This window comes from Emydura macquarii, unplaced genomic scaffold, assembly GCF_026122565.2.
Source record: "Emydura macquarii macquarii isolate MOO-44397 ecotype Brisbane River unplaced genomic scaffold, CSIRO-AGI_Emac_v2 contig_3231, whole genome shotgun sequence".
In the NCBI taxonomy this organism is placed as follows: Eukaryota; Metazoa; Chordata; order Testudines; family Chelidae; genus Emydura; species Emydura macquarii.
The window spans coordinates 251230-273369 of NW_027133368.1; the positions used below are offsets into that span (position 1 = coordinate 251230).

At 50.1% G+C, this 22140-nt stretch overlaps 1 protein-coding gene across 2 annotated transcripts; it reads left to right on the top strand.

Moving 5' to 3' along the window:
- Nucleotides 1-8941: 8941 nt before the first annotated feature.
- Nucleotides 8942-13732, top strand: LOC137142531 (cholinesterase-like). 2 transcript variants are annotated; one of them, XM_067531939.1, is made up of 3 exons: nt 8942-10448; nt 11768-11931; nt 13049-13732. In XM_067531939.1, exons 1-3 carry the CDS (start codon nt 8950-8952, stop codon nt 13084-13086), a joined length of 1701 nt encoding a protein of 566 aa, XP_067388040.1. In that variant the 5' UTR covers nt 8942-8949; the 3' UTR covers nt 13087-13732. The 2 variants fall into 2 exon arrangements, with proteins under 2 accessions (XP_067388040.1, XP_067388041.1); XM_067531940.1 differs by having other exon boundaries at nt 8942-10121.
- The last annotated feature ends 8408 nt before the right edge of the window (nt 13733-22140 follow it).

The following is a 22140-nucleotide window of genomic DNA, read 5'->3' on the forward strand; positions in this document are numbered from 1 at the left end:
ACAAGAAGGGACTGTTAGATCCTGTGGCTAATCCACCTCTCTGCACAGCAGCAGCTACATCAATGGAAGAAGAATTTTACCAACCTTGCACATCTATACCGGGAGTTAGGTCATCCTAGCTAAGGTTGTCAGGGTCCAAAATTTTTCACAGCCCTGGGTGGCATAGAGAGGTCGATCTAATTTTTAAGTGAAGAGCAGGCCTAAGACAAAAGAGGATTGTGAACTCACCCAGGAGTTTGGGCTGAGAGGTTTTGCTGGACATGGCGGCTGTGTGTCGTTTCCTTTGCAAAGAGCGACGCTGAATGCGGGTTAAGTTGACCTAGTCGAACTTTATGAAACCCTGTGAACCGCTCTGTCCCTGGGGCTGGCTGCTTTGCTGAACACCTAACTCTCCCCCTTCACTTGTACTACTTTTTGTGAAAAGGGAGCCCAGGAAAACGGACACACTTCATTCAACAGTTTTTTCAGACATGGTCATTTTCACATCTTCCTAGTCTGTGTGTAAGAGCCCAGTTTTGGGGGAGTTTTTTGGCACCTCTTTTACCAATATTTTTTGACAATAATGGATTAAAACTCCTATTAAAATGAGTCTTAACTACAGTGTCATTATCGCTCCATCCATAACAAGCCCTAGTGAATTTCGTTCAGTGATCTGGGAATGCTTGACGAAGAGGGGTTGGGTCCATTATTCCCATTATACAGATGGGGAAAACTGAGGTACAGCATGAAAGTGACCTGCCCAAGGTTCCCCAGCAGGCCAGTGGAGAGCCAGGAATAGAACCAACGGTCCAGTAAGCCATTAAGTCCCACGACCTCTCATAGTAATGCACAACTGATCCCAGCTATAATAGCCCCACGGGACATCAGTCTGTGAATGGAGAGAGAATTAAACCTTCATTTCCCCCTTACAGAAAAGCCACACATATGATTTTAATGCTTCATTTTTAAAGATGATTTTTCTGTTTTCTAATAAAAGATCAGTTTAAAAAAAATCACAAGGATAAACGTGAGTGTATAAACCTCTTAGACACCAGAGAATCCCCACAGATGTGCACCCCTTTAAATGGAGAGAGTGTGGGAAAAGCTCCTAGTCTAATTTGCTAATCATCATACATCAGAGCACCCACAGCGGGCCAGGCACAGACTTCATCCCTGCCCTGGCTGCTGGAAAAGCTTCCAGCAAATCTTACGGCTTTTTACCCGTCGCAGAAGCCACACATAACAGATGCTCACCACGGGTTTTGCTTTGGCGGCGCTGTGAAATCTACACATAATCTAGGGACTGTGGGACCTGTGGTTGCCTGGAGCAATGGGAGATTGGGGATCTGTGAGGTGGGATGGTGGGGGCTGGGGTTGGGAGGCTGAGTGGAATATTTGGAAGTTGGATTGCTACTAATGGTCACAAACCATTGGAGAAGGAGCTTGGGATGTTGATTATTTAGAGACTAGGAGGGGAGATGACAGGGATAACTGCCCCCTTGGCAGAGCCGCTCCATGGGAGGCTGACATGCACTGGTCAGTTACCAAAGTGCGGTCAGGAGATATGGGGTGGAGTCGGAGTCAGAATATCAGGCATGCAGGGGCAGGCACCAGGTTACATCCAGGAGGCAAGTAGTGACGTTGGGGACAAATCGGGGTCAGGAGCTGCAGGACAAGGTTCATAGTAAGGCAAGGTCCAGAGTAGAAGCAAGCAGGTAATATCTGCCCCATTGCTCAGACTGGCCTATGCCACTATATAAAGCAGGACCTAGCAGTGGGCTAGCCTGCAGTGCTAGCTGCATGGGGTGCCCAGCAAATGTCTAGCCTGGGCTCTCACTGGCAATGCAGCAGCATGGGTACTCCAGAGTAGCAGGTTCTAGTCCCAGAGGTTCTTACAAATTGAGAACTTTCCTTTCCCAAGAAACTGAAAAACAATCATCCAACTCACGCTCTGATACAAAAATGCCAGCCCTGTTCAAGCAGATTAAGTTCCCAAAATACACAGGCTGGGGGAGAGTCAGACGTGCAGAACTGTTGCTTCTAGAAAATACCAGGTCACCATTAGGTTTGTGCTTGAGTGTGGAGTGGAGGAAGCTGGGAGGTGTGTTGCTTTCCCACATCTGTTGGAGATGGAAGCAAAGGCCCTACAGCACGTCAGATTACATCACCCCCACACTGTACTTGACATGAAGGCAGCAAGACACAAAGGAGACTTTTCCCTTCTCATTTCCATGCTTTTAAGGTTTCGTTGTGTGGGGTGCATCCTGATGCCAAACGTCACTGAATAAAGTTTTTGTTTGTGTAGTGATATTCAGAGGTGCTGCTCAACTGTGGCTCCAAAGGAAACCACTGGGAGCTGCAGTTCTGGAAAGGAGGAGCAAGATGTGACCCGTTGGGCACTCAAAAATGTAGGCATCCTGAATGATGGTCCCCTGAAACTGGCAACAGACCCTGTCTTAAGTCAGTGGATAAAGCAGGGTGGATAAATACCAAGGTTCTTTAAAAACAGATAGTATTTAAATTGGCTTTTTATTTACGTTAATACATTATTTACAAAAAATAAACCCATTTAAAATTAAATGTGAAATTATCACAACCTACATTAAGGCCTAAATTTACCATATTCCATTAAATCTTTTACATTCAATACAAATAAGAGGCTATTTTCCCCTTTCAATGTATTCAGTTAGTTCAGTTCAATAATTAGTTGATTCAATGTTAAGAGAATGATTGGGAGTTGAAAAAGCAAGAAAACATTTTGTCCTCTCTTCCTATATATGAATACAAACAAGGGGTGACGGGAAGAGCTACTAGTTCTGAAATCTTGAAGGACATAGTGACCAGAAACAATCAGTTCAGTTCACTCCCTATAGGTCACATCACACTTCCTTTGTTTAATAAGTCAGTTAGTTTTAAATGCAAGAACAGTTTTGATTACCTTTTGTTTCCTTTATGTACCCAGCACATGTACGGTAGTTTTATTTAACTAATTTTAAAAGTGCAGTTTTTGCACAGTTTTAAATGAATCCTGATTTCCAGCCAAATACAGCATGACACAAATCACAAGTAAAATATTAATCAGTTAGTAAATAAGAAATGCTTCATTCCTCATTTTCTAACAAAAAATAAGAATCTAAATGTATGTAAACTATATAATTGCTCAAATAAATACGTATAGATATAGTGTAATCTACCAGTTAGCAAAAACAAGTACCACATTTAATGTAAAGCCTACATTTAATTACATATCAACAGGTTTTAATGACTACCAACCAATGAGAATCTACCTCTTTAGGAAAACAACTAAAAAGTTAAAACTGATTAGTAAAATCATGGTTTCCTACTTGCTGATTTAAATTATGACTGAAAAGCAGTGATTTAAATTACTTGTATTTAAATCAGTCCACCTGGGAATAAAGCCACTGATTCCCTGGAAAATAGAGACAGATATACACCGAGCTGGACCCATTTAAATCAGTCCTGGATTAAAGCAGACCCAGAAGGTTTGTGAGAATCTCCCAGCTGCTCTGTTTCCCACAGAGGTATTTCCCTTCTGAGAACTATAGACTAGAATGTAATGGACCACCTCTAGGTGGGACAGAACTACCCCCGTCCTTTGAGTACTTCAGATCATTGGAGAAATATGTTTGTCAATACAGTTTTTCAACTTTATGTAATTTATTAGGTGAATGACATAAAGCTAAATTGAAAAGGAAATAATAATAATAGAATAATAAAGAAGTCCTGTTAATAAAAGAATAATGCATAACTTGAACCAACCATTAATTATTAGCTGAATCTAATCAATATATCAAACAGTTTCCACATGGACTCTAGCAGTCTGGCATGGCAGCAGTTCATTTAGCTATCAGCACAAGCAATAGAGGGTTTTGCCAAGTAGGTCTAAGCTTGTATTCCAGACGAAGGCTTGATGCAAAAGGGGAAAAAACCTACCCACAAGATACAGCTAATGTGTGGACAACAATTTAAAATGCTAGCCATGAGCTGTCTGCCCAGATTTCCTGTTTAGAGGATCCCCTTGTACCCTCACCATTGAGCAAGCAACAGCTACTTATCTGACCCAGGAAGCTCAGCTGCTGAGCTGAGAGAAGAGCCTTCTCCCTTATTACACAGAACAGAGCCCTCTGCTAGCAACATCTGTATTGCTGTGGGATTTTAAAAGATGATGGCCCCACCCCAGAAGTGGCTGCATTTCAGTGCTGGATCAAAGATCCCTGAGTAGCGTGGCTGTTTGTTAACCAGCTGCCATACCCCACCTCAGAGCTACTTGCCCACCAGTTGTCACAGATCTTCTCTTTCTGCAAACCACCGGTTGTTTATCTCTATTTTCCCAGTCACCAACCCCTGCTCTGGATCGCCTGCTGGCTGGACCTTATCCTCTCCCGTGTGGAGGCCGAGCCCAGTGGGGTTGTTGCTCTCAGGATAAATAATAATCCCTGACTACTTCCTGGCTGTTATTCCAGTGTCAGAAGATTCCTGATGCCTCCCATTCACCTTCAGGTTGAGCTGTGAAATACAGCAAGAGCCGCCCAACTTGCAACTGGGGAGCTCCAGGTAAGTCTTTTGTTTCCACCAGCTCTTAAACAGGCACCCTGGGTCCAGATGGTTTAACTTCATCTCAGAAGGACTGGAAACTGCAATCTTTTCCCCTTCCAAAGCAACACACCCCCCCTTACACAGATTTAACCTTTCAGGATGCTTTAAGGGCTGGGAATAGAATAGAGTCTAACTCCCAGCCCCCCACTTTACCCCACTCCCACCCAAGAGCTGGGGATATAACCTAGGAATCCTGGCTCCCAGCCTCCTCCAATCCCCTAGACCCCCCTCCCCTCCCAGAGCCAGGAATAGAACCCAGGAGTCCTGACTCAGAGTCCCCCTGCTCTTACCTGCTAGACTAGACTAGACACCCCTTCCCCAAGCTGTGATAGAATCCAGGAGTCCAGTCCCTTTACCTGTATTCTCAGCACAAAAACACCCTCCCTCTCCACCCAAAGTGAGGATTCAAGTCACAGGAGTAAGGATGCCTGGGCTGGGAGTCAGGCCACATGGTTTCTCTCCCTGCCCTGGCTCGAGGTGGGACTGGGGAGGCAGTGTGGTGGAGTGGTTAAAGAAGAGGGGCTGGATGTTCAGGACCCCTTCCCCCCCGTTTTTTGTCCAATGACTGCAGAGATGTTAATGGACCACTCTACCTTGAATGGTCCCTTACAATATGTGCTAACTACTTGGGCTAAACAATTTGTTCCCCCTTGCATTTAGCCATGACATGGGAGTACCTTTCCCAGGCCAGGAGAAGCACTCTATGCAGTAGAGCCCTGCAAATCCATGGATGTCGGCTTTATAACCACAGTTATCCACATCTGCGGATGCAGATATCCATGGACCATTTTTGCGGCTTGGATGCGGATACAAATTTTCTATCTAAAGCCCAGCAAATTTGCAGATACCTGCTTTATAGCAGCAGATCATTTTTGCGGCTCACAGATCGGATGCAGATACAAATTTTGTAACCATGCTGGGCTCTTCTGTGGGGCTGGGAAGCTCGTCTCTCCCCACCAGAAGTTGGTCCAATAAGAGATATTACCTCACCCACCTTGTCGCTCAAACAAAGTGTGACATTTTTACCCACCGTATGGGACAGACCAATGGTATGCGTGACACTCGGCGGGTCTGTCTCGGTGGTGCTATGTTAGAAGTCCTGGTGCATCTCACAGAGAAGAGGCCCCTATAGGCAGGAGCCCCCTTAACCATCCCTGATCCTTTTTTAATCCAGCACTGAAATGCAGCCACTTCTGGGGTGGGGCCAAGCAGCTTTTAAAATCCCACAGCAATACAGATTGTTGTAATAAATTACCTGTACATAAGCCATCAATCCAGGGTGTCCGCTCAGTCCAGGACCTTTAGTATCTAGCCAAGTTATGAATTTAAGCTCCCAGGCTCCTCTTTTGAAAGTGTTGCCCAGCTTTGCTTTGAGGATGAGCACCGCTAGGTCATATCGCTTTGTGAAAAGTGTTCGTCCACAGGTGAGAGGGTGCTCTGGGACTGCCACAGCTATGGCTGCCCTCAAAATGGTTTGAGAGAGACAGGTTCCCCCACACGCTGCCCTGCCCAAGAAGAAAGGTGCTATCAATCAAGGAACTTTAATCCTAGTTCTACTGAACGCTTTTAATATTTCTCTGAACTTCACAACCTTTGTTAACCAATGCCTCCACCTCTGCCACAGTAGGGGTGTGAACATGTTTGTCCATCTTTTTTTCCAGTTATGTTGGCTGTAACATCTGTTGGGGGCAGGTGGGGGGATTCCCAGGGTTGGGAGAGGAGTCCCAGCCCCTATCCAGGAACCTCTGCAAACACCAACCCTGCCTCAGGGTTATCCCCTGGAACAAGCCGCACACTTAACAACAGCACGACGCTGTTCCCTAAGCCAGGAGCGGACTCCGGGCAGGCTGTCTTGCAGGGGTTACACAGATTCTCTTGCCCCTGGCATAGCATGCAGCCAACCGGCTCTTCTCTCCCACCCACATTGGCTAGACACACACAGACTCTCCGCCCTCGTGCCAGTACGATCCCCTCCTCCTCCCCTTGGGTCAGTCCGACCCGTCCTTGCACCGTGGTCTGGCTGGCACAGGCGTGGGTGGTGAGCTCACAACGGTGTGCTGGTTCCGTGGTCTCAGCACCAGCCAGGCTGTGTTTCTATAACACTCCCCGCCCTTTAGCCGGCAGCTAAATTTAGTGTTTGCCCTGCACACACACACACCCCAGCCAGTCAAGTTTGTGCAGAGTAGAAGGGGGAAGAGGAGGACGGGAAGGGGCTATCTCGCAAGCTCTGCAAATTCATATCAAGGAGAGCTGGGAAGAGAACCCAGCTCCGTACTGCAGCTAGGATGACCAGATGTCCCAATTTTATAGGGACAGTCCTGATATTTGGGCCTATTTGAGCCTATTACCCCTGACCCCCACCCCGATTTTTCACACTTGCTGTCTGGCCACCCTCACTGCAACAGAGCCAAGCATCCAATATTTTGCCGCAACGCTGTTCATTGGAAAGGAGCCAAACGATCTGCTTTCTTACCCCTGTTCACACAATGTGGCTCCCTGGATCTCGTAATAGGTGTTGGGATCAAACCAACCCGACCCATCCCTAACCAAATCTGCCTGTTTCTGTGCCGTGCTGCGTCCAGCACAATGCTAGATCATTATTCCTCTTCCAACACGCTCACTGGACTAGGTGGAGCTCTGTTGATCCAGGGATTAGTTGTAATGAGTGGCCAGAGCTCATCCTAGCATCAGAGAAGAGCCAGGGCTGTGGGGAAAGGGAGCAGGGATCCCCCTTTTATTTCCCAGCTCTGTGCCAGGAGTAGGCGAAGACAGTGTCCCCTCTTGGCTCTAAAATCTTAGTGTGCATGAGAGTTTAAAAAACACAAACCCAGCCCGTAGAGCTGCAGGGCCACTGTTAGAGCTGTGGGAGTCACCCCCGCAAGCTGACACTTCACTAGGTATGCCAGGGAGGTGGAGGAATATAAAAATGCTTCGCCCCTGTTGGATACCCCCTTGCATACTGTTAGTGCCTGCCAGACACCCCCATCTGCACTCAGAGCCAGGCACCATTTCTGCCCTCTGTACATCTGTTTGGGCTAAAGTGAAGGCATTGGCCTGGGAATCCCTAAGACAAGAAGGAATGGATGGGACATCTGGCAAGTCCTTGTTGGTTTGTCTGTGGTTGGCAAAGCGGTCGTGCGTTGGTTGTTTCTCGCGAATTCATGTTAGCTAAATGTGACCTATATAACCCCCTCCTGTCCCCGGGCCGTGGGGTGATGAGGAATGTCTGTTCCAGCTGGAGGCAGGAAGGGGTGGAGAACGGAGATCCAAAGTCCCCACCCCAAATCTGCACCATGGGAGGCTCAGAGAGGCAATCGCAATGGTGGTCTTCGCTGAATGAGAACACTGCCTGACAGTGCAAGAGCCTAAGATAACAGCTCTGCGAAGTGTGAACAGCTCCATCCCCTCTTCCAGTCTCCGGGTGAGGGTCCTGTGCCTGGGCTATTCCCCGCATGTGCCTGTTCCCAGTGTCTAGCACAGACCCAGCCCACCACCACGACTAGTGCCCCCTGGCAGGAAGTCAGCAAGCGTATTGCAGTAGAGAACAAATTGATCAACAAACTTACGAAGAGAGGCTGAGGGAACTGGGCTTGGTTAGTCTGCAGAAGAGAAGAGTGAGGGGGGATTTGATGGCAGCCTTTAACTACCTGAAGGGGGGTTCCAGGGAGGATGAAGCTAGGTTGTTCTCAATAGTAGTCGATGGCAGAACTAGGAGCAATGGTCTCAAGTTGCAGTGGGGGAGGTCTAGGTTGGATATTAGGAAAAAGTTTTTCACTAGGAGGGCAGTGAAGTCCTGAAATGGGTTACCTAGGGAGGTGATGGAATCTTCATCCTTAAAGGTATTTAAGGCCCAGCTTGACAAAGCCCTGGCTGGGATGATTTAGCTGAGGTTAGTCCTGTTTTGAGCAGGGGGTTGGACTAGATGATCTCCTGAGGTCCCTTCCAACCCTAATATTCCATGATTCTATGATCCGGGCTGGGTTTCCTGCATCCAGCCTCTCTGGTGCCATTTTCAATGTCATAGAGCTCCTAGAGTTTAAGGCCACTAGATCACCCTGTCTGACCTCCTGTATATCAAGGGCCACCTGCCCCCTTGCACCAAACCCAACAACCCAAACAAGACCAGAGTCACAGGAGACTAGACTATTATGTGCCACAGGCAGACAACCGGAGAAGCGGAGGGGCACTCGTGCTCGAGGCATGATTAAATGAGATACACCCAGATGATCTTGGCAAGCAATGTGGCAGCGTGTCCCTCCCATGTTATCCTGACCCCACATCGCTTTATATCCCCATCGTGGTACTGGCCCAACAAATAATGCCCTGTGGGTTGTTTCCCTTCCAGCTGCCACCATGCTGGGACACCTCCCTGCATTCCTCTGTCTACTGCCCCTCTCCCTGCTCGGCCCTGGCTCGGCCTCCAATGATGGCCCCGTGGTGCACACCAGCAGTGGCCCGCTCCGGGGCAAGTACCTCCTGGCCGGCTCCAGCACAGTGACGGCCTTCCTGGGCATTCCCTACGCCAAGCCCCCCGTGCGGTCCTTGCGCTTCAAGAAGCCTGTTCCCCACAAGCCTTGGAGGCGCATCCGGGAGGCCACCAGCTACGGCAACTCCTGCCCCCAGCAGGTGTTTTCTGGGTACCCGGGTAGTGCCATGTGGCAGCCTGCCACACCCCTCTCAGAGGACTGCCTCTTCCTCAATGTCTGGGTGCCCCAGCCTCAGCCCCGCACTCCAGTCCCCGTCCTTGTGTGGATCCATGGCGGGGGATTCTTCCTCGGCACAGCCTCCCTCGACATCTACGACGGGCGCTTCTTAACTGCCACCGAGAACGTCATCGTGGCCTCCATGAACTACCGGCTGGGGGCGCTGGGCTTCCTCTCGCTGCCGCCGGCCGCCCCGGGAAATGCCGGCCTGTGGGACCAGCGCCTGGCACTGGGCTGGCTGAAGAAGAACGCAGCTGCTTTCGGTGGGGACCCAGCACGGATCACATTATTCGGCCAGAGCGCTGGGGGCGCCTCGGTTACCTTCCACCTCCTCTCGCCGGGGAGCCGGCGCCTCTTCGCCCGCGCTGCGCTGCAGAGTGGGGTCGCCAACGCCCCCTGGGCATGGCTGAGCCCAAAGGAAGCCAGAGAGAGAGCCCGGGCCTTGGGCCGACTGATGGGCTGTGCCAAGGGCAGCGACAGCGCCGTGGTGGACTGTCTGAAGAGGAAAGATTCCAAGGAGTTTGTCCGACATGATTTCGCCATCACCAGGAACAAGGCGCTGGTCGATTTCCCCTTCTTGCCCACGGTGGATGGGGATTTCCTCCCCAACATTCCACCGCGGCTCCTAGAGGCCGGGCACCTCCAGACCAAACCCACCCTGACTGGCATCACCGCCAACGAAGGCTCTATGTTCCTGATGTTTGGCGCGCCTGGATTCAGCCTGGGTAACGACAGCCTGATCGGCTGGGAGGAGCTGCTGGAGGGGATAACGTTCATGGTGCCAGGATTGCCAAAGCTCTCCATCCAGGCTGCAGCTCTGAGGTACAGCCGGGAGGGGCAGGGGCGCGGCCCGGCGCGATACCGCTGGGCCATGAACCAAGCTGCCAGCGACTATCTCTTCCTGTGTCCCATGACTGAGCTGGCCAGGAAGTCAGCGCAGGCCAGGAGCCCCATGTATGTCTACCTCTTCGCACACCGCTCCTCTGGCTCCCTCTGGCCCGACTGGATGGGGTCGGTGCACACCACCGAGGTGCTCTATCTCTTTGGGACCCTGGCAGCCGAAGGGGGAGCCAACCACACATACACGGAGGCTGAGGCAGCGCTGAGCCGTAAGGTGATGCGGTATTGGGCCGAGTTTGCCAGGACTGGGTAAGGGACACTATGGCATTCTCCCGTACCCCTCTTCATAGTCACCTGCCCCCCATTTGCCCTCCCATATTTGCCTGTCTCTTTTTCCTCTCCCCATATTCATCTGTTCCCCTCGCTGTCCCTCCCTGCTCTCTGACAACACAGTCATCCTCCTAAAGGGCAACCTGGCTTCCATCCCATTAGAAACTATGGGAACCAGTGGCCATCTTTATTAGGGGCACTCTCATTGCACTGTTATGAAGGCAAGAGGCGGCCTTCATAACTGAGGGCATCCTGAGATTTTGAGTCCCACAGAGATAAATGGGGGACAGTGTCCATCTTAACTGAGGGCATCAGGTGGTTTCAACCCCACCAAGTCCAATGGAAAAATGGGGGCCATTTGACTAAGGGGAATCTTGTCACTTCAGCCCCATCGAGAATGGGAAAGGGCAGCCATTTTGAAAAGACAACATTTTGCTCCTTGGCGCCTCCCTGTGCTTGACCATGAGGAACTTTAAAAAATAAGGTTGTCCTTGGCCCAAGATGCTAGCCAAAATTTGGGCCTTGCTGAGTTGTTTATGGTAGGAGGGAAAATTGATTATATGAGTTGGGTGTTTCTTTGGTGCAGTCCTGCTGATTTACAAAGCATGTATGTAAAATCCTGGTGCCTGCACATAGCAGGAACAAATAGCAGAGAGCTTCCTTGCTTACAATATCCAAGCGTGTATCTCCAGTCAGTTCTGTGCTTCAAGAAGTCTGTCTCTGCTACCTCACAGGGTCATGCTACCAGCTGCTTCTCTGGCTTTTTGGTCCTGTTGGCTTCCAACACATCCAGACATACCCAGATCTGCTAATTAATACCTCATCCCCTGAGTTTGCAATCAGTCCTAAGGCAATACCTCTTATTCTTCCAGAGTGAGTTCCTGATTCAAGTCTTCACTTGTGGTCCAATGCCTTGGGTGGTAGCTTCTATTGTTTCAGCTATCTCTAAACAAAAGGACATTTAATTGCTCCCTCATTCAACTTTAATGAAAAGTGGTTAGCATACACAGCAACTTCACTGAGGTCTGTGATTGCCCATAGATCAGAGACATACTAACTGATAGCCACTGGCACTCTTCAACATAACAACAACACTGTGTGTGTGTGTGTGTGTGTGTGTGTGTGTGTGTGTGTGTGAGAGAGAGAGAGAGAGAAACAGAGAGAGAGAGAGAGACTCTGCTGCCTTCAATGTATGAGGATAAATTACCCCGAGTCCCTGTGTCCCTAGCAGCTAAGGTACGTTTCCTTCCCCATCCTCTCTCCTGACTTTGCTGGCACTTGTTGAATTCTTGCCCTAGGAACCCCATGGGGACAGACAGGAGCAAGGAGCAGTGGCCCCTCTACAACACCATGGAGCAGAAGTTCTTTCACATTGGCAGGGATGAGTCTCGGGTCAAAGGGCCATTGCCCACCCAGCACTGCAGCTTCTGGGAAAGTCTCACGAGGATCTCAGGACCCAAGGGTAAGCGATGGTGCTGGGAGGGGCAAACACGTCAACTTCACTCAGTCCACCAGGGGAGAAGGAACCCTGAGCTGCATGGTGAAGAGCTCTGAGGGCAAGAAGGGATAGGAAGGGCAGGCCACAAGGACAAGGAAGAGTTGCAGGAGAATGAAATGTAGGCGGTAGCCACTTCTTGGAGGAGGAGCAGGAGTGTATGGCAGCTTTTTACCAGCCACACAGCAAGAGTGTCCAGCTGTTCAGGATAAGAGGTGATGGCAAATCTCATATTCAGCAGGAAACACATGGATGGGCAAGGAGGAGGAGCTTACAGGGAAGGCAGAATGTAATCTACAGCTGGTCCAACAAAACGTCAGGAAAAAGAATCAACTTTTTTGGCGAATTCTTTAAGTTTTTAATTTCCCACGATTGTTCTAAATGTAGTTTTTCTAGGAGAAAAAAATCTTGAATTTTTTAAACCAAACCTTTTTTGGGGAAAAAACTTCCTTTTTGAAATTTTACGTTTGCTCCCATTTTTACCATCCCGCCTTCTTTCCTAGTGGAAATGTTTTGGCAGTGTTTGTGTTTGGTGGCGGGACAGGAGGTATTCCTTTTCATTTTTCTATTTTAACTGCCCTTCAGAAGTATTATTTTTAAAATACAGAATCACAATAGTATTGAAGTCTAAACGAAAATGTGGTTAGTTTTAAAACATTTTTTCAAAATTACACTGATTGAAAGTTTTCATTTTGTTTCATTTAGCAAATCCCCATGGAAATGTTAAAATTTTGAAAGTCTTTGTGTGTGTTTGTTTTCCCCTCAATGGGGGAAAAATCCTATTTTTCTGACCAGCTATAATGGAATCACTACAGCTGTGATGTGCCCTGAGTAATGAGAAAGTGACAGAAGATCTTTGCTCATCCTGGCTGTTTTCATGCCCCGCACCCCTTAGTACCACCTGACAGCAGTGCCTTCAGCACTGCCTCTGAGAGGAGAACATTCCCTATCCAGTCATCCACCCCATCATTCTGCACCACTTGGCCTTTTCTCCCCCATCTATGTACCCTGCAGATCCAGGCCCTGCCTGGTTTGTATCCACAGCCCTTTGCTGCTATTAACAAGCTTGCTTTGTGTTGTGCAGGCCAACAGACCCAGGGGGCGAATGGAGACCAGAACTAATAAAGTCCCACGTGGGGGAAAATCTCACTGTCCCAGTGAAGGAACCATCTCGCAGCAGAAGAGAGGATGACAGCACCACCCCCCTTGTTTGTCTATTCTCAGCCCCCTAAATCCATGTCCTGGAAACATCAATGCTAGGTAAATTGGGAGAACCCCCTACCCCCTCAGCTCCCAAACCACCTGTTTCTGTCAGCAAAGGAGATCAGCCTTGGGGGAAGGAAGTAATATCATCTCTCTTCTTTCTGTGGGGCAGCCACCAGAGGGCCCCTCATCACACCCACTGAGCCAGGCTCTCCTACGCCCCAGTGCTTCCACTCCTGGGCTCCAGCCCCATGAGGGGTCAAACCCTTTCTCACACCATGACTCTCAGCACATTGTCCCCTGCACCCTAGAGTGCTGCCATCCATCCATCCATCCCCCACCCACCTCTGCGGTCATGATCCCCCCCATCACTGCTGATTAGTTCATTAACAAGGTCCAGGCCGATGACCTGACCAACCATCCAAAGCTGTTTGCTGAACCCCACGTGGATTAAAGAATTTTCATCCTAGAGATGCTCTCTTTCCAGCTGAGATCTTTTCTAACTATGGGGGAGGGGCAGAGGTACCGGGGGCACACAAGGAAGGGGAGACAGGATACACACAGCTGCTGGGGTTTGACTGGGCAGGTTACAGAGCCCCGAGCGTACTTAAAACATGAACAGTCTTGATCCAGTCCCATCATGAACTGGGAACAGAACCCAAGAGTCCTGACACTCAGCCAACTCTGCTCTAACCAGTAGAACCACTTCCCTCCCAGAGCTGGGGATAGAAACCAGGAGTCCTGACTCCCAGCCCCCCTGCTCTAACCACTAGATCCCTCTCCCCCAGCCAGACATGATTATGGGATTCACTCAGCGTCTTAAAAGGTTCTCCATTCGCAAATTTCCTGTGCTGTAAACATAAAAAAAAAAGTAGGTTGGTCATATATAGGGATACTGTGGGTGACACACACTGATTGTGACCTGATCAAAGTCAATTAGCTAGCCTGTTACAGAGCCAGGAAATGTGTGCTAGATGAGTGGCTTTATGACTTTTCTACCTCCATTTGTTTTTAAACAAAACAATCTTCTTAGAATGGTGCAGAATGTATGTATTTATTTATTTACTACATTTCAGTAATTGCTTCCTTCCGGTCACGTCAGATCAGCAGCTCTTACTACCTTATAACTCCAGCCCCACAGGGGCCTTCCCTGCTCCCCAAAGGACATCCCTCTTGCCCCTGCCCTCAGGGGTCTTAGGAGCTGCAGAGGCAAACTGCAATTGGGGCATTTTTACTTCTTCTCTACACTGGAAAGTGTGGGCTGAACCCACAGAAATGTCTCTGCACTAATCCCATTTCCTGATCCCCCCAAACCCTGAAATGACCCATTGTCTCTGTACCCAGCATTTCTGCCTCCTCTGGGCCCCACTAACCACCCCCCATACAAACCCAAACCATCCACCAGCCTGCTGCCCCTACCCAGATCATCCTCAAATGAAGCATATTTACACTTTGTTTCAGGAGGGCACAGACCCATTGCCCTGCAGGGAGAGCATCCAACACCATTTATCCTGTGTGCAGTTTCTGGTGGGACATTAGAGAGACCTTTGCCTTGAAGCTTTTCCCACATTCAGAGCATTTGTAGGGTGTCTCTCCTGAGTGGGTTCTCTGATGTCTAATTAGGGATGAGCTCTGAGTGAAGCTTTTCCCACACTCAAGACATTTATAGGGTCTCTCTCCAGTGTGGACTCTCTGATGTGTAATAAGGCCTGAGACCTGACGGAATCTTTCTTCACAGGTGAGGCATTTATAGGGTTTCTCTCCTGTATGGATCCTTTGATGTGTAATAAGGGCTGATCTCACACTGAAACTTTCTCCACACTTGGGACACTTATAAGGTCTCTCTCCTGTATGGATCCTCTGATGCACAATAAGGTGTGAGCTCTGACTAAAGGTTTCGCCACAGTCCAGGCATCTATAGGGTCTCTCTCCTGTGTGAATTCTCTTATGTTTAATAAGTTCTGAGCTCTGATTGAAGTTCTTTCCACACTCAAGGCAGTTATAGGGTTTCTCTCCCGTGTGGATTCTTTGATGTTTAATCAGTTCTGAGCTCTGATTGAAGCTTTTCCCACAAATGGGACATCGGTAGGGTCTCTCTCCTGTGTGAATTCTTTGATGCCTAAGAAGGTCTGAACTTTGCTTGAAGCTTTTCCTGCAGTTGGAGCAGCTATAAGGTCTCTCTCCTGTGTGGACTCTCTGATGTACCATCAGGTTTGATCTCTGATTGAAGCTTTTCCCGCACTCAGCACATTCATACCGTTTCTCTTTAGTGCTGATTCTTGGCTGCATTGTGGTCTCATTAAGGTCCTCCAAACATCCCCTGTGGTGAGTAGATATTCCCTGTCTGTCCCCTGGGGGGTTTTCCAGCTGCCTCTCTGGCCTGCATTGAGTTTCACAGGATTCTCCTGGCTCAGCACTTTGGAAAACATCTTCTTCAGGTCTTCCAAACAATAATCTCCTGTGCAGTTCCACTTGCTCAAGATGTTTCTGCTGAGGATTCTCCTGGTTCTCGCTCACCTTCCCATCACCTGAGGAGATAGGGAGAGAACCTAGACATGAGTCATTCCCTGTGGTGGGGAGAAAAGGAACCTGAGAAAGGGAATGAGAATGGGGAAAACAAACCCAAATAACTTCTGGAGAACCACAAAATCAGGAGTGGACCCTGAAGGACTCTTCCCCCAAAGAGAGAGAGAGGCGAGGACCATCTGGTCCTTCAGAGAGACCCTGCCAGGTGTCAGTCAGGGCAGGTGGAAAGCCATAACTAACATCTGCCGGGAGGACATGACACCTTGTGGGCATAATTGTGACCAGGGTGAGATGAGGCAGAACTGGGGGAGCTTATGAGACTTTTGTGAGAATCCCAGATGTTTATGTCAAGGCTGAATGATTTCTGCATCTGTTCAAACAATTCCTCACCTGTGCTGGCACCTCTTAGGATCTCTCTCTCCATGGAGCCCTGGTGACCGAGGACCCCTGGCTTTTCCCCTCTTTCCAGCCAGGAAATCATGTTGGCCGTGGGAACTGGAAACCCAGTTCAGGGGAAAGAAAATAGCTGAGACTAGGGTTTTACAGTTATTCTCAGGCACAGCTGTTTCCAGATGTGTCGGGTGGTGCCTTTCTATAAACCAAATGGACTGGAAAGTTTTCTTGGAGATCCTTTGAGGAGGTCAGATGTTTATAGTGGATGAGGTTCAGGGAACTCCATACAATGGGGGTTTTGTGACTCTGACACAGGAGTTGGGCAACCTCTTCCCCATTTCCAACATTGCTGAGACCAAAGCCCTATCCAGGCATGGCCTGAGTCCTGGGAAGGGAGGGACACATGTCATTTCTTTGTGTGTCACTGTGCGTCCCTGTTTAATAACACAGGGCGGAATATACAACTCATCCTCCCCCTTGAAAGTTCTGAGGATGGACTAGCATCTCCACTATGTCTTTGAATCTCCTCTCCCTTGGAAGGGGATGCCAAGTGGTCATATGGGTTCTGGGGATTATGGAGCTGATCTCCTGAAATATAAGGGAGGAAGGAAGAACTTTGAGCAAAAGCTAACCCAGGCACCAAAACACCCGGCCCTCCCCCCTGCCACAAGCTTCTAATTTCTAAGGGGACAGGAATCCTTACCCAGCAAGGTCACGTTTTCATAACTCTCTTGCATGATGAGCCTCCTTCTTGAAGGTCACTGGCCCCTGAAATAGCAAGAGATCTTCATTCAGTACCTGCTGCCCCACCCACCAGCTCATTCTGGGAGAGGGCCGGAAAATCCCCCTCCCCACAAGGAACTTTCCTAGGGTGGTGGGAAATTTCCAGACTCTTTAAAACATACTGGTTGTGAGGTGAAAACTTGATGGCCAGAGCTGCCAACTCCAGTGAATGCATGAATCTCCTGATATTTCATCTGGATTTTTAGATGTTTCCCAGTATCTCACAATTCCTGACACAGAACTCACTCTTTTTCCCTTGGCTGCCATCTCGCATTACCTTCAGAAGTCCTGAAGTCAAACCAACCTTTTTCAAGATAGACAGGGTGAGTGAAGTAGTATCTTTTACTGGACCAATTTCTGTTGGGGAGAGAGAGAAACTTTCGATCCTCTGAGGCGGAAAAAAAAAGAAGAAAGAAAGAAAAAAGGGCATGGAGACACAGTGTGTCCGAAAATCAGAAAACTGATAGGCAGAAAAGGAAGGAAAACCAGGAGCAAATGATAGCAGGTCATGAGCGCATGATAAAAAGCCATGGAGAAGCAAACGGAGCTGTTAAAATCACTCATAAAGCTGCAGACTGAATTCATACATGCTCGCACCCCCCCCCCCCCTTGCAGCCAATACAGAACAGCTTTCCATGCCCTCCCCAAACTCCACGCACACATTCCCACCAAACTCCTAGCCTGTCTTGGTACCCCATTCACTGCACCCTTCAGACAGCTTCCAGAACAATAGCTGGACTTACACCCAGCTGCCATAGTTCATACTGCCCTTCACTGCTTTCTCCCCTCCAGCTCAGCTTTTCCTGTGTGTTGTGAATAATTGTTATTTAATAAAGACATACTCTGTGAAGGAGAAGCAATCTTTATTTGTCTCTTGCACATGGTGGTTGCAGCTCACACTGATACACGGTGCAAGCTGGATAGTAGTCACGGCATGGCACAGTGCTGTTTACAAAACACGGGGGATCATTGGCAAAATAGTTCCTCAAGGCTTCCCTGATTCTAATGGCCCCCCGTTGTGCCCCTCTAATAGCCCTGACATCTGGTTGTTCATATTCAGCTGCAAGATGACCCACCTCTGTGTTCCACCCAAGGGAAACTTTTCACCCATAGCTTCGCAAATATTATGAAGCGCACAGCAGGCAACTATAACCATGGGAATATTTCCCTCATTTAGGTCTAACAGCAATAAAGGCATTGCCAGCAAGCTTTTAATCTGCCAAATGCACATTCAACGGTCATTCGGCACCTGCTCAACCTGTTATTGAAATGCTCCTTGCTGCTATCCAGGTTGTCAGGATAAGGCTTCATGAGCCATGGCAGTAAGGGATTGGATGGATCTTCCAGGATCACTATGGGCATTTCAATATCCCCCATGGGAATCTTTTGGTCTGCAAGGAAAGTCTCTACTTGCAGCTTTCGGTAGAGGCCAGTGTTCCCGAAGATGCGTGCGTCATGCATCTTCCCTGACCGGCCCGCGTTGATGTCAGTGAAACCCCACGGCGATCCACAAGCACCTGCAGTGCCATAGCAAAGTACCCTTTCTATTGATGTACTCTTGTGATGGTCCAGAGCCAAAATTGGGATATGTGTGCCATCTATTGCCCCACCACACTTGGGGAATTCCATCGCTGCGAAGCCATCCACTATTTCACACACATTTCCAAGACTCGCAGTCCTTCGTAGCAGGATGCGATTAATGGCCCTGCACACTTGCGATAACACAGCTCCAATGGTGGACTTCCCGACTCCAAACTGTAATAGTCTGGAATTGCCAGCTTCCACCCGGCAATCACCACGTGCTTCTCCACTGAAAGCGCAGCTCTCATTCCGGTATCTTTGCACTGCAGAGCAGGGGCAAGCGCCGCACAGAGTTCCACGAAGGTGGCTTTGCGCATTCTGCAGCCACCGCTCATCCTCCCAGACGTGCATAACGATGCGATCTCGCCACTCAGTGCTTGTTTCATGCATCCAAAAGCAGCGGTGCACCATGTGCAGATGCTCCGCGAATGCAAACAGTAATCCAGCATTGTTTGTTTGCATGGCACGCAGTAGTCAGGCGCCTCAGATTCCAGTTCTGACTGGGAGCTCATGATATACTGCGCGACCGGCCACGATGTGTTCAGAACACTGACAACAACAGCGGAGGGCAGTGCAGGGTACATCCTTTCAGATAGAGATGGCAGGCGCACAGGAAACTGTGGCCATTGAAAAATGCTGCAAAACGCAGTCGAAACTCATGGAATGATGGGACAGAAATCACTGCATCATAGGATGTTGAGCCCACACCCATGATGCACTGCGATCCCTTCCGCCTTCCCACAACCCCTAGCGGCACAAGGTGGCGAGCTGCCCAGTGGGATAGCTGCCCACTGCTTTCACCGTCGCTGCTAGAGCACCAAGTGTGGACATGCTTCGGCAACACAATGAATGCTGTGTGGACAGGCACAAGGGTTGTAATTACAGCGCTTTTTGATCATTGCTGTAACTTGAGTCGACAAAACTTTCCAGTGCAGACAAAGTCTAACACAGGACCCTGCCTTACTCAGGGCTAGTCTACACTTAAAACTTACGGCTACCTTATGTCGACGGGAAAGAGTGACAGTAAAACCACCTAAATGAGAGGCGGTAGCTATGTCAGCGGGAGAGCGCTGTCCACACAAGCGCTTAGCTGGCAAAACTTACGTCACTCATAGGGGTGTTTTTTCACACCCCTGAGCGACAAAAGTTTTGCTGGCATAAGAGCCGGTGTGGACAAGGTCTTAGGGCAGCTCTACACTTGATATGCTGCATCTGATGAAGGGGGTTGCAGCCCACGAAAGCTTATGCCTGCAGAAATTTGTCAGTCTTTAAGGTGCTACCGGACTCTCGTTGTTTTTGCTGTATACAGATTAACACGGCTACCTCTCTGGAACTTTGCATCTAGACACTCTATGCTGACAGGAGAGAGTTCACCCCTTGGCATAATAAAACCACCTCTGCAAGAGGGGGTCCCTATGTCAGTGGGAGAGCTGTCCACACCAGCGCTGAGGTCTATGTATCGCTCAGGGGTATGGGTTTTTCACATCAATGAGGTTATGCCGACATAGGTCTGTAGCATTGACCGGGCCTTAGTCCTTTCAGACCAGATGTGTGTGTGATGGAGCAAACACATCGCTGTCAGGGCTGTGAGGCTGGGGAGATTTACCCATCACTGAGGAGTTCAAGCAGAGCCCATGGCTTGTCTCAAGATATGTGGGTAATGGGGGGAGATTTGTAAGTGAAGAATAAACTCCCTCTCCCCTGAGCCACCGGCTTTTCTCCTCTCGGCAATACCACCTTGTGCAGGATCTATGCCCCACCCTTCCCCCTCCATCTCCTTATTTTTTACCCCTTCCCTTCCCCTCAACTCCTCTGCCCAGACCCAGAGGCGGGGGGAAGGGTACACTTTACCGGGGACCGGAGGCCCTGGGGGGCCCGGCCCAGGTTGCAATCCCCATGAGTATGTGTGTGGGAGGGGGCCCGTGTTACAAGTTCGTACTGGGCCCGAAAAAATTATGCTTGGGCCCTGCCCAGAGGGGATCAGGGGAAACCTCGCTGGGGCCTGATCCTGGTTCCCTAGAAGCCCTTTCTCCCCTTTAACCACGACCGACCCCCAACCCCTGCTGGGGCAGATCCAGGCGGGGCTGGGGGCAGAGCCAGCCCGCACTTTCCCACCAGTTCTTCTCTCCCAATTACCTGGAGCCTCCGACTCAGTCTCGGCTCGCACAGAGGCAGCAGCAGCAAATCTCAGCCCCCGCTCTGCGGAGGCTCCTTCTCCCGGCTGCAGCGCTGCTGCGGTTCCCACGCGGGACCGGTGTCACACCGGCTTTGTGCGGCCGTAGCGACCGCCGCCAGGCGGCTCTGCTCATCGCTAAGGGAGGGGAGGCTGCGAATCGGCAGCGCGCCGTGCTCAGGATATCAGGGTATAACTTCCTCCTCCTCCTGCCGGGTCACGGCGCCGCCGGAGCAATGGGAGCCCGGGCTGAGCGGCGGCTGCTCCCCTAGTGGGAGAGACCCTGCATTGAACCCCCTGTGCTGGAACCGGCCCCTGGGGCAGCCCCGACCCCAGCTCCCGAGCCGGAGGCTGCAGGTGAGGGGAGCCCCGGGGAACGGGCCGGGGCCGGGCAGGAAAGTGACTCTGCCCCCACGGCCCCTCCTCGCCCCAGCTCTGCTCCCGGGGCTCTGCGGGTCCCGGAGCTGCTGCCCCCCGGACACAGCCGGGCTCTGCTGCCCTTAGCGCCTGCAGGGGCCGAGCCAGCCCCGGGAAGGGGCCAGGGAGCGAGTCTCCCGGCCGGAGGGGAGGAGGGGGCAGGAGGAGGCAGGGGGAGGCTGGCAGGGGCAGAGGGGCGATGAGCGGGGAGGGAGGTTCCCGGCTCCCGGCCCTGCCCAGCCCCAGTCACTGCAGCCCCGGGGCAGATGGACTGTCCGGGCCCAGGTGAGGAGCGGAGCGAGGAGAAGCCGGTTCCTGCCCCTGCCTGGTCCCCGCGCTGCTGGGAACGAGCTGCCCCGGGGCAGTGCCGGGGGATCCCGCAGAGCCGCCCCTGCGATTCTGCCCTGGGGTCAGAGACTCTGTTACTCGGAGCGGGGATTAAAAAGGTCTCGTTGGGTTTAGTCCTGGGAGGAGGGGCCGGTGTAGTTTGATAAACTGCTCCCGGTCACCGTTTGCCACTTGGCTGTTGTTACCGAGCAGGCGTCAGCCCTGTGTCCATGCTCAGTAACATCTGCTGAAGCCATGGTGTCCTCACTGGCCATCAGCATCTGCTCCCTGCTGTGCGGGTAGGCCTTAGAGGATCACAGTTTCTCTGCTGCAGGTCCCATCTCTGCACGATTTCAGCTGATTATAATGTCCACCTCAGATGTCAACAAGAAACTTGGAGGCTACTAAATCCTTATAATTTAAACACAAAGTTGTTATGTATATATCACTTGTACAGAGAAAAGCACTGTATACAGAAGGGCAACCTGGACTGTAACAACTTAGAATAGTGGTTGTTGTACAATTCCCCCTCCCCCCTTTTACTTGTACTAAATTGCATCTACAGATGCATCTCTTCCTCTGAAGTGCTGTAACTACACAAATATAAGTGTCCCTTTTAAATTCTGCCCTAGACTGTGGCTGATTGTTGATAATTGTGTCCACTGATGTGGTTGCTTTTCTGGGGTTGTTGATGTATCTCATCGGACCTCGTATATGCAAATTAGATGATCTCTTATCTTGCACCAGGACTGGAAAAATGAATTGAAATCTAA